This window comes from Salvelinus fontinalis, chromosome 1, assembly GCF_029448725.1.
Source record: "Salvelinus fontinalis isolate EN_2023a chromosome 1, ASM2944872v1, whole genome shotgun sequence".
Taxonomy (NCBI): Eukaryota; Metazoa; Chordata; class Actinopteri; order Salmoniformes; family Salmonidae; genus Salvelinus; species Salvelinus fontinalis.
Window position 1 is genome coordinate 41,415,321 of NC_074665.1, and position 12,675 is coordinate 41,427,995.

General features: G+C 43.1%; 1 protein-coding gene across 1 annotated transcript in view; it reads right to left on the reverse strand.

The window, feature by feature from the left end:
- The window catches only part of cmn (calymmin), a 68,692-nt gene that overhangs the window by 12,895 nt on the left and 43,122 nt on the right, over window positions 1–12,675 (reverse strand). Inside the window, 11 exon segments of the mRNA XM_055921551.1 lie at window positions 1,493–1,531; window positions 1,680–1,748; window positions 6,485–6,550; window positions 6,740–6,808; window positions 6,981–7,058; window positions 7,297–7,371; window positions 7,690–7,764; window positions 8,916–8,987; window positions 10,968–11,015; window positions 11,328–11,399; window positions 11,499–11,558. Of these exon segments, the coding sequence (XP_055777526.1) occupies window positions 1,493–1,531; window positions 1,680–1,748; window positions 6,485–6,550; window positions 6,740–6,808; window positions 6,981–7,058; window positions 7,297–7,371; window positions 7,690–7,764; window positions 8,916–8,987; window positions 10,968–11,015; window positions 11,328–11,399; window positions 11,499–11,558 (723 nt within the window).

Sequence of the window (12,675 nt, forward strand, 5' to 3'; positions counted from 1 at the left end):
AACTCCTTGCACGCGCGTTACCACTCCACTATGTCTCACTGCTTTTGTACCATCAGTACAGATACCAACACATCTTGACCACCAAAGTCCATTTGATGTCACAAAGCTGTCCAGTACTTTACAAATATCCTCTCCTGTTATTCTGGTTTCCAGTGGTTTGCAGAAGAGGATGTCCTCCTTAATTGACCCCCCATAAACGTAACGGACATATAGCAGGAGCTGTGCCAGGCCTGCCACGTCTGTTGACTCATCCAGCTGTAACGCATAGAATTCACTGGCGTGTATACGAAGCAGTAATTGTTTCAAAACATCTCCTGCCGTGTCACTGATGCGTCGTGAAACAGTGTTGTTTGATGAAGTCATTGTCTGTATAGTTTCTTTGGCCTTTTCCCCCAGCATTGTCCCAGCCATATCCGCAGCAGCAGGAAGAATTAAGTCCACCACAATAGTATGGGGCATGCCTGTCCTAGCCACTCGGTAGCTCACCATATAAGACGCTTCTAGCTCCTTATTAATGTATCTGTTGGTTTTATTCATGCCTTACTACTCGAAAGTCACCTTAATTCTCACTCAAAAAACTAATGTGGCATATCTTTAAAATTGGCATGTTTTGTTTCTATAAATGTCTGGTAAGAGTGAAGGTTTCATCGAGTTGTGATATAATACTTTCGCACATATAACACACTGTGGCTGAGGAAAGGCACTACTCCCCATATAAGTGAACCCCAAATCAATGTAGTTCTCATCACATTTGCGCCTCTTCGATGGTCCAACGTCCCTGTCTGTTCGGTGCTTTTCCGGGTAAGGGGGCAGTAGCTCTTCGGCTGCATCAGATTCACAACTGTCAGTGTCCATGCTAGCTGGGCTAACAACAAATGTAGAATTACTGATGCTAGCATTGGATATGCTTGTGGAAGCAGAACAACTTGTGTCGTCGACAGGTGCAGGTGTAGTACTGCTGGTAGTAGCAGTACTACCGGTAGAGCTGGTTATTTGTCTCTATGGACGCGGGCCTTACTAAATGGACTGTTTGAAAATGTGAAGAAAAAACTATGTATTTTTAAAATGAATCACATTTTTATTTGGCATACCCCCGATGGCATTGCGTGTACCCCAGTTTGGGAATACCTGATCTAGTGTAAAGCCTTCCCAGAAGAGTGGAAGCTGTTGTAGCAGCAAAGGGGGGACCAACTCCATATTAATGCCCATGATTGTGGAATGAGATGTTCGACTAGAAGGTGTCCACATACTTTTGGTCATGTAGTGTACAAGAACTCGGACGAAGACACAAAATAAATGTATGGGATATGTCAAACAAAACGTTGTTGCTATAGCAGACACTTAATAGTGGGTTTGGAACTACTGATGTAAATATAATTATGTTTCTGTAATGTATGAGCATAGACAAATGAAAGTTGAGATTATTGAAGTTGTATTACTATTTTACATGATTTGCAAGTGTAGTAACTAGACAACTGGGTGCTTTCGTTACCTTCTGGCTGAACTTGTCCATTTATATAACCCCCATTTCCTGAAATGTAGAGAGTACATTGGGATTAAATAAATACATGGTAGACAGAAAACAAATAATATAAATTCACTTTGATCATTGTCCAGACAAACACAGAAAACAAACAAACAATATGAATTAAGTCAATGTATGTCCAGACAATTCATACCATATTTGTCAGTAGATTTTCCCTCTTCACGTCTAGCAGGTTGTGCTGGTGCTATTTCTCCTATTCTCTCTGAGAAGGGGAGATTAAATCAAATCAAACTTTATTTGTCACATACGCCGAATTCAACAAGTGTAGACCTTACCGTGAAATGCTTACTTACAAGCCCTTAACCAATAGCGCAGTTCAACAAGAGTTAAGAAAAAAAATATTATTAAATCATAAAAAGTAACACAATAAAATAACAATAACGAGGCTATATACAGGGGGTACAGGTTAGTTGAGGTAATTTGTACATGTAGGTAGGGGTGAAGTGACTATGTATAGATAATAAACAGCGAGTAGCAGCAGTGTACAAAACAAATGGAGGGGGTGGGGAGGTGTCAATGTAATAGCCATTTGATTAATTGTTCAGCAGGCTTGGGGGTAGAAGCTGTTAATTGCCTTTTGGTCCTAGATTTGGCGCTCCGGTACCGTTTGCCGTGTGGTAGCATTGAGAACAGCCTATGACTAGGGTGGCTCTGTAGTGCCTTCGGTCAGAGGCCGAGCAGTTGCCATACCAGGCAGTGATGCAACCGGTCAGGATGCTCTCAATGGTCCAGCTGTAGAACTTTGAGGATCTGGGGACCCATGCCAAATCTTTTCAGTCTCCTGAGGGGGAAAAGGTTTTGTCGTGCCCTCTTCACGACTGTCTTGGTGTGTTTGGACCATGATAGTTCGTTGGTGATGTGAACACCAAGGAACTTGAAAACTCTCGACCCGCTCCACTATAGCCCCATTGATGTTAATGGAGGCCTGTTCGGCCCGTCTTTTCCTGTAGTCCACGATCAGCTCCTTTGTCGTGATCACGTTTAGGGAGAGGTTGTTGTCCTGTCACCACACTGCCAGTTCTCTGACCTCTTCCCTAAAGGCTGTCTCATCGTTGTTGGTGATCAGACCTACCACTGTTGTGTCATCACCAAACTTAATGATGGTGTTGGAGTCGTGCTTGACCCTACAGTCATGGGTGAACAAGGAGTACAGGAGGGGCCTAAGTATACACCCCTGAGGGGCCCCCGTTTTGAGGATCAGTGTGGCAGACGTGTTGTTGCCTACCCTTACCACCTGGGGGTGGCCCGTCAGGAAGTCCAGGATCCAGTTGCAGAGGGAGGTGTTTAGTTCCAGGGTGATGAGCTTCGTGGGCACTATGGTGTTGAACGCTGAGCTGTAGTCAATGAACATCATTCTCACATAGGTGTTCCTTTTGTCCAGGTGGGAAAGGGCAGTGTGGAGTGGGATTGCTTCATCTGTGGATCTGTTGGGGCGGTATGTGAATTGGAGTGGGTCTAGGGCACATATGTCAGAGTCAAGGCCCGCGGGCCACATCCGGCCCGCGAGAAGGTTTTTTACGGCCCCTGGGATGATCTTGATTTATTATTAGAACCGGCCCGCAGACCGCAGCAAGCCGGCAGCCCGCAGATCTTTTACACGCACCAATACTACATTTCCCACAATGCAACGGTGACGCACCGAGCAGTAGGCTGCTTCATTTCAATATTTATTGGCACAGCAGTCGTCAGCATCACAGTAAAATTAACTTTCAGATACCCATCAAAAATGGCAAAACGGAAGGTGGACACTGAGAACCGGGGGTTTCAAACAAGGTGGGAGTCGGAGTATATGTTCACGGAGGTAGCTGGAAAACCTGTGTGTCTTCTGTGTGGAGAAAGTGTGGCGGTACTGAAAGAGTATAATCTGAGACGACATTATGAAACGAAACACGCGGACAAAAACAAGAATATGGACATGGAACAAAGGCTACAAAAGGCAGAGGAATTAAAACGAGGCCTCAAATCTCGACAGGCTCTGTTCAAAAAAGCCAAATCACAAGGCCAGGCTGCTGTCAAGGCCAGTTTTATTTTGGCAGAAGAGATCGCTAAATCAGCCCGGCCATTTACGGAGGGGGATTTCATCAAAAACTGCATGATTAAAGTTTGTGACGAAGTTTGCCCAGAAAAAAGGCAACTCTTTTTAAATGTGAGTCTGAGCAGAAACACCATTGCCGAGAGAGTAGACCACTTGTCCATCAATCTAAAAGAGCAGCTTGTGAAAAAGGGAAAAGATTTCATTGCATATTCCTTGGCTGTGGATGAGAGCACCGACATTTCTGACATTGCCCAGTTGTCAATTTTCATCCGCGGAGTGGACTCCAGCCTAAGCGTGACAGAGGAGTTTTTGGCTTTACGTCCTATGCATGGCACAACTACGGGGCATGATTTGTATGAAGAGGTGTCAAGATGTGTAAATGAGATGGAGCTGCCTTGGGAAAAACCCGTGGGTTTGACAACCGACGGAGCACCTGCGATGTGTGGACACAGGAGCGGACTGGTGGCGAAGATACGGGAAAAGATGCAAGAGGAAAACGCGACAGGTGAGCTGACAGCTTATCATTGTATCATACACCAGGAAGCGTTGTGCGGTAAAGCCTTGAAAATGGAGCATGTAATGAGCATCATCACGCGCACAGTTAACTTTATCAGAGCCAAAGGTTTGAATCACCGCCAGTTCAAGGCATTTCTGACGGAGTTAGAAACGGAGCATGGTGATTTGCCTTATCACACAGAGGTGCGATGGCTAAGCCAGGGAAAGGTGCTTCAAAGATGTTTCGAGCTTCGTGAGGAGATTTGTCTGTTCTTGGACAGCAAAGGGAAAGACACAACACAACTCCGAGACGAAATGTTTCTGTGTGAAATGGCTTTTCTGTGTGACATTACGAGTCATCTGAATGCAATGAACTTGCAGCTGCAGGGTCGGGATCATGTCATCTCTGATATGTACAGTACAGTGAAGGCATTTAAAACCAAACTGACTCTGTGGGAGACGCAGATGCGGAAAGAAAATTTGAGCCACTTTCCCAGCTGCCAGACCATGAAAGAGAAGCTCTCTACCAGTGCGTTCCCGAGCGCACAGTTGGCTGATAAAATAGGTATGCTTGCCGCTGACTTTCGACGCCGATTTGCTGACTTTGAAGCACAAAAAAGCAGGTTGGAACTGCTCGGTAACCCATTTGCTGTTGACGTGGAAAGCTCACCACCAAACCTCCAAATGGAGTTGATTGACCTCCAATGCAATGATACACTGAGGGCAAAATATGCGGCAGTGGGTGCTGCGGAGTTCGCCCGTTTCCTCCCCGACACAATGCCCCAGCTGCGCATCCAGGCTGCTCAAACGTTGTCTATGTTTGGCAGCACATACCTGTGTGAACAACTGTTTTCTTTGATGAACCTGAACAAAACATCACACAGAAGTCGACTTACTGCTGAACACCTCCACTCAATTCTGAGGATTTCCTCAGCTCAGAGCCTTACCCCGAACATTGATGAACTTGTGGAAAAGATGGGACACCACCAAGTATCACCCTCAACCTCAAACAAGTGAACATTACTGTGCAATCACATATTTAGAGTTTTTACTCAGTTCAAGTTTAAAAGTTAAAGTTTAATATTTGTTTTCACTGCATGTTACTTCTCCTTAAACAAAGTGTTGTTTTTGATTAATAGATTTTTGCACTTTATTTTATTGTATTTCAATCCAATTATATTTTAAAAATATTTCAGTTGAGTGGATGATAGAAAATTGCTATTATTGTTTTTTTCTTTGAAGTAAATTTAGCCCACTTTTGCTAAAATAGAAAATATAGGCTACTGATGGTGCCTTGAATACCGGTTTCTTTCATTTAATGTTCATGTTATGGGGATTTTTATATAAAGGAAATTTGTCTTTTGTGTCTGTTGAAAATTAAAGATTACTGACAGAGCCATAAGAAAATATTGCTTTATTTATCTGATCATATTGGAATATATTTGTTAGGTTTTCAGTAGGTTCAATTAGGTTCACTAGACTATATGCGTCATTTAAAAAATTTTCAATGAACATTCGAACAGTCCGGCCCTCGGCTTGTAGCTAAATTTTTTATTTGGCCCTCCGTCCATTTGACTTTGACACCCCTGGTCTAGGGTATCCAGGAGGATGCTGTTGATGTGTTCCATGACCACCCTCTCAAAGCACTTCATGGCTACCGACGTGATTGCTACGGGGCGGTAATCATTTAGGCAGGTTACCTTCGCTTCCTTGGGCACAGGGACTACGGTGGTCTGCTTAAAACATGTAGGTATTACAGACTCAGTCAGGGAGAGGTTGAAAATGTCAGTGAAGACACTTTCCAGTTGGTCCAGGCATGCTTTGAGTACACGTCCTGGTAATCCATCTGGCCATGCGGCTTTGTGAATGTTGACCTGTTTAAAGGTCTTGCTCACATCGGCTACCGAGAGCGTCATCACACAGTCATCCAGAACAGCTGATGCTCTCGTGCATGCTTCAGTGTTGCTTGCCTCGAAGCGAGCATAAAAGGCATTTAGCTCATCTGGTAGGCTTGTGTCTGGGTTTCCCTTTGTAGTCCGTAATAGTTTTCAAGCCCTGCCACATCCGACGAGTGTCAGAGCCGGTGTAGTAGGATTCAATCTTAATCCTTTATTGACGCTTTGCTTGTTTGATGGTTCATCTGAGGGCATAGCGAGATTTCTTATAAGCACCCGGATTAGTGTCCCGCTCCTTGAAAGCGGCTGATCTACTGGGAGATGCATGAGATATGTTATGCTGGTCAAACATCTTTTTGTGCTGTAGGCCTATGGCAAACTCCTATGGTTGTTGTCATCGCCAAACATGTCAATGAGTGACAGAGTTGACAAGACAGCACAAACAGATCTGGGAACAGGCTACTGTAGCTTTGAGCAAAAACAAATGTCTACCATTCACCACTACACTCATACCGTTACCGTATGACTTTCCGACAGCCTCTGATTCGAGGGGCAAAGGCTCATAAGGCATAGGATTTTCTAATGACAGAGAAAAGAGAGGAGATGAGATTAAAAGGGAGTTCGGACAATGTAGCACTTATTGATTAATTTCATAGAGCAAGAGGCAGGATGGATGGATGTCAAATAATTTAAACCAAATGGTCACCCCTTTTCATTGAGCCTATACACAATTTGAAAAGTGTGACTTTAAAGAAGAGATGTATCTACCGTATTGTCCGGTGGATTTGCCATCAGTGACTGATCCAAGGGTCTGTGGCTCGTATGGTCCAAGGTTACCTGTGGAGAAAAGCCAGGACAGGTGAGGACTAGAGTACTGGTCAAGTATTTGATACACAAATAAATTGCAAGAGGAGTATACAGAGAGTAGCTTTAAGATGGGTAGGAAGAGATGACAGAATTAACCATAATGAAAAAACAATAGCAATGTGAAATACAGTAAAAGTCTCACCATATTTCCCAGCAGATTTCTGTCCTTCACCACCAAAGCCAAGAGGTTCTGGTGCATAGGATTCTGGTGCACCGCCCCCTAACATGGCAACCACAGAGAAAATAGACATGTCAGACGGCAGAAAGACGGAGGGTGCAAGGGGTGTATTCACTAGGAACAAAATGGAACCAACTGGAAGCAAACAAGAAGGAAACGAAACGAAGAGGGACCTACATGAATTTGTCAATTAGAAACTCTTGTTTTCGTTGCAAAACGTGCAAAATGTTTTGCTACGTTTTTTAAACAATTAATACACCCCAGGTTTGCTGAGTCTCACCATATTTGCCTGCATATTTTCCAGCATCTGGACCGAGCCCAAGAGGGTGAGGCTCGTATGGCAACCCACCCTGTCCTGTAAAAAAAAACCCAGCAAAGTATGTTTGAGTGGACATACACTATTAGCACACCTCTTGCTTAGACAATGGCGGCATAAAGAATAGTACAATACATACGTGCAGTATGCTTAGAAAAACATACGGCTCCTAATGTGGTCCGCGGAACAGATACAAACACAAACTTCTAGATTTGATCTTTAAACTTGACGCACGACAGTAATAGCAGACAGCATGGTACATCAACACCAGTGCAATGCATACATACATACATCAAGAAATGTACATGTAAAGAAAGCAGAGAAAGAACGTGAAGTAAAAGCCAAAGACAGCCATACCATATTTTCCATTCGATTTACCGGAATCGGGGCCAAGTCCAAGAGGCTGAGGCTCGTATGGCACCTCTCCATAGCCTGCACGAATAGGAGGGAGGAAGGGAGAGAAAGAGGGTGGGGGGAAGGCGGAGAGGTACTGAAATGAGGGAGCCACGTAGCAAAATGCCTTCCAGGTGGCGCAGTGGTCAAGGGCACTGCATCGCAGTGCTAGCTGCGCCACCAGAGTCTCTGGGTTCGCGCCCAGGCTGGGCTGGGTTCGCGCCCAGGCTCTGTCGCAGCCGGCCGCAACCGGGAGGTCCGTGGGGCGACGCACAATTGGCATAGCGTCGTCCGGGTTAGGGAGGGTTTGACCGGTAGGGATATCCTTGTCTCAGTATGTAAAATGTAATAAAATGTATGCACTCTACTGTAAGTCGCTCTGGATAAGAGCGTCTGCTAAATGACTAAAATGTAAATGTAAAATGTGGAAAAAGTCAAGGGGTTTGAATACCTTCCCGAATGCACTGTAGGCCAAAAAAATAAGAGTATGGCAACGTAGGCCTACGAATGACAGATCCTAATTTCTAATTTACACATCGCGCTGTCTTCACTGTTCCCATCTTGAATAATTCATGCATCTCCAGATGACATCAGACCCACTGGCCTCTCTCTCTTCACCTCTCCTCTTTCTATTTATAATAGCTCTTGTAGGCCTACGAGTAGCCTAGATCAATGCGAGTCCCAGGAATAGCAATGTAGTTTGTCACTTATTTTGAGCAATTTTTTTAACTAATATTCAAGGTGAGAAGCAGCTTGCTCTTACTTGCTGAGCATAAAATAGGCCACAGCGTTGGCAGTGAACTGGTAAGAAGAGCATTTGAATGGTGAGAGCGTGTAGCTCTGGTCTGGTTTGATGTGGCTGGATGGTGGTGATAAATAGCCTAAATTGCTGCACTGATGCATTGCAAACAGAGGACAGACAGAGATACATTCATGAAAGCATTCACAACATTCCTGCTGTAGATACTGGTGTGGGTGATGTGTTCTTGTAGCAATATATTGATGCTAATATAATGCATTTTGAGAATGTAATTTTATTAAACTGTAAAAAAAATATAAAAAAAATTGGGGGTGGCACTGAAGTCAATTTAGGGAGGCATTGCCCCCCAATGCCCTCCTGTAGCGTCGGCACTAGGTAAAGAATCGGGATGCAACCTGACTGACAAAGGAGAAGTGAAAGAGGCATTTACCATACTTGCCAGCTGATTTCCCAGGATCACCCCCTAGGCCAAGATGTTGCCCATCATAAGGTGCACCATATCCTAGGGTGAGACAGAGATTTCATTGCATTACACCATTGGAGGAAATGACCTGTAACTAGCATCAATCAACGGCATTTTGTAGATCCAAGTTGCCTGAAATTAATTATTTGTTGCATCCATTTCACATTATTAAAGGCCCAGTGCAGTCAAAAACACTATGAAGTTGGAATAATACAGCTCTTTTAGTGTAAGAGCTGTTTGAAAAGACCGGCTGAAATTTCAGCCTCTTTTGGTGGCATGGCGTTTTGGCCTGCCTGGTGACATCACCAGGAGGTAAATGAGTTAATAGACCAATAAGAAAGAGAGTTCCAAACCTATGCCAATAACAGCAAATGTTCAGTTTTCCCCTCCCCACACTTAGGGAGTGAACGTATTATATAATAAGGTTTACATGGACAAAATCAGACCTCTCTGAAATGAAAATGGATGACCCTCCCTTCAGCAAAATATTTTGGACCTAAACCCTCCCTGATCGCTTGAAAGAAAAACAGAGTGAACCTCCCCTATACCTAAAATAATAATAAAAACGAAGTGGATAGCAGACACCATGTCTACTGTTTACCCTCACTTTTTGGGCAGACCAGAGCCTTAGATATGCAGTTTTAGAAACAGTTTTTCATCCTGTAAGCATTACATGGCACGCTTGAATTTTGATAGCGCATAGGGCTGGGGCCAGAAGGTTGTGGGTACGCAGACCACCGTGGACAAGAGTAGGGGTGGAAACATCCCCTTTATAATTAAAGCATTGCATGAATCTATCATCGTATTTCCAGGTTTTATAAAAATGGCATGCAATTCTATGGAATTTTACATATTAGCAGAACCTTTTTCAATAGCACACAAATTAATGAAATTACAGGCTAAGAATGGACAGAGAGATAGGCCTATGCGTTCAACTATCATATTTCTCCAATACCAAATCAGTGTCTTGTGTGAGACATCATTAGGAATCTGAGCACGGTACTTTCAAAAGTTGGCCCACTGTTCCACCCGAGACAGAGTAGGTCTACGAACGCAGAAAAATTGAAGCTTCAACTGCTGGCAACTATTCTTCTGTGATTTAACCCAACGAGAGAAGGTCACAAGTGTTTCCCTTAAAGCCATCTATTGTACAGAAAGTGAATAGCTTAATCAATTGATAGTGACAGAATTAGATTACTTCCCAAGGAAAGTCAATTGTTCGTCTCCTCGGCTATAGAAGATTAATAGCACCTTATGCATCGGAGTCACATCTTTCCCGGGTATTTTCAGCTTGTTCATAGTATAAAGCATCGCGGACCAAAGCGTTATAGAACACGTTATATAATCGGATCTGTTTTATTTTCTTCAAAATCTTAAGCTAAAAAAGGGTAGGCCTGTGCTTTTGTTGTCATCTCCATTTTCTTTAATAAAGGTAGGTCTATGACATACCCTCTCATACCCCCTCAATTCGAGACTTGGTTTTAACTTAACAGCACACAGAGGTAGGCTCAATTGTTGTTAGTGAAGTTTAATTAAAATGAAGACTGTTTAAATGAATTATGCCTACTCGAATTTGCATACTTTCAGCACCGTGAGCTGTCCATTTCCGATTGATTGTGTGGCGGCTGCTGCTTCAAATTTCAGCACCACAATGTACGTTTCTTGAATCTGGCTTATTGTGATGTCAATAACTCTGATAAAAGACTAGTGTACAAAACATTGGGAACACCTTCCTAATATTGAGTTGCACCCCTTTTGCCCTCAGAACAGCCTCAATTATTCAGGGCATGGACTCTAACAAGGTGTCGAAAGCGCTCCACAGGGATGCTAGACCATGTTGACTCCAATGCTTCCAACAGTTGTGTCAAGGTGGCTGGATGTCCTTTGGGTGGTAGACCATTCTTGATACACATGGGAAACTTGAGCGTGAAAAACCCATTATTATAATATTTCATCAGTTATTGCATAGGTCTGTCTGGATTATAGAGGTCCTTTTCACATAGAAATGAGGTAGCTCACCATATTTTCCAGGTGCAGGATCCCCTCCCATTCCAGTGCCTAGCCCGCCTGAAACAGAATTAAATAATTTGTTTAGGGTCCGGTTTCCTTAACACAGATTAAGCCTAGTCCTGGATTAAAAACCTTTAAGAAAAACTAGCCCTACTGGTTTAACAGATTGACCCCCTGCCCCCTTACAGACAGAAGAGAACTGGACACCTCTTGGAGCCTGGTTTCTACCTAGGTTCCAGCCTTCTAAGGAGGCTGGAACCTCTGCATTGCTTGATCTTTGGGGTTTTAGGCTGGTTATCTTTAAAGCAATTTGTAACAACTCCTGATCTAAAAAGGGCTTCATTAAATACATTTGATTGATAAATTTACCGTATTTTCCAGAGGATTTGGATTCAGCACCCAATCCAAGAGTCTGAGATCCATAGGGTAGACCACCATTTCCTGTTTGTGTAAGCAGTGCAATGAATAGATGACAAAATAATAGTGATATAATTCAGATTGACAGATTCTCTGTGATATAGAGAAATGTATGGCACTCACCGTATTTACCAACTGACTTGCCAACATCAGGTCCAGGTGCGTTGGAGATTCCACCATTTCCTGAGTGCGATTGAGACAAAGTTCAGAGAGAACAAAATGCAAACCCATAGATTACAGACATACAGGCACATACAGTACATGCATAAATACATACAGTAGATAGAGAAAAAAACACACTGTACATACACTGAGTATACCAAAAATTAGGAACACTTTCCTAATATTAAGTTGGAGAACAGACTCAAGTTGATTGGGGCATGGACTCTAACAAGTGGTGAAAGCGTTCCACAGGGATGCTGGTCCATGTTGACTCCAATGCTTTCAACAGTTGTGTCAAGGTGGCTGGATGTCCTTTGGGTGGTAGACCATTCTTGATACACATGGGAAACTTGAGCGAGAAAAACCCAGCAGTGCCTGGCACCTACTACCATACCCCGTTCAAAGGCACTTTAATATTTTGTCTTGCCCATTCACCCTCTGAACGGCACAAGTACACAATCCATGTCGCAATTGTCTCAAGGCTTAGAAATCTTTCTTTAACCTGTCTCCTCCCCTTCATCTACACTGACTGAAATGGATTTAACAAGTGACATAAATAAGGGATCATAGCTTTCACCTGGATTCCCCTGGTCAATATATGTCATGGAAAGAGCAGGTGTTCTTAATGTTTTGTATATTCAGTGTATAGATGCAGAATATAGCATAGTCGCAGTGCATTTTCTTGTACGTGAAGAAAATATCTGTAAGAAACAGACAATAAAGGAAAGATCTAAGTCGGAATATTACATATACTTCAACCACTCCACAAATGTCATGTTAACAAACTATAGTTCTGGCAAGTCAGTTAGGACATCTACTTTGGGCAAAACACAAGTAATTTTTCCAACAATGGTTTACAGACAGATTATTTCACTGTATAACAATTCCAGTGGGTCAGAAGTTTACATAGACAAAGTTGACTGTGCCTTTAAACAGCTTGGAAAATTCCAGAAAATTATGTCATGGCTTTAGAAGCTTCTGATAGGCTAATTGACATCATTTGAGTCAATTGGAGGTGTACCTGTGGATGTATTTTAAGGCCTACCTTCAAACTCAGTGCCTCTTTGCTTGACAGCATGGGAAAATAAAAATAAAAATCAGCCAAGACCTCAGAAAAAACTATTGTAGACCTTCACAA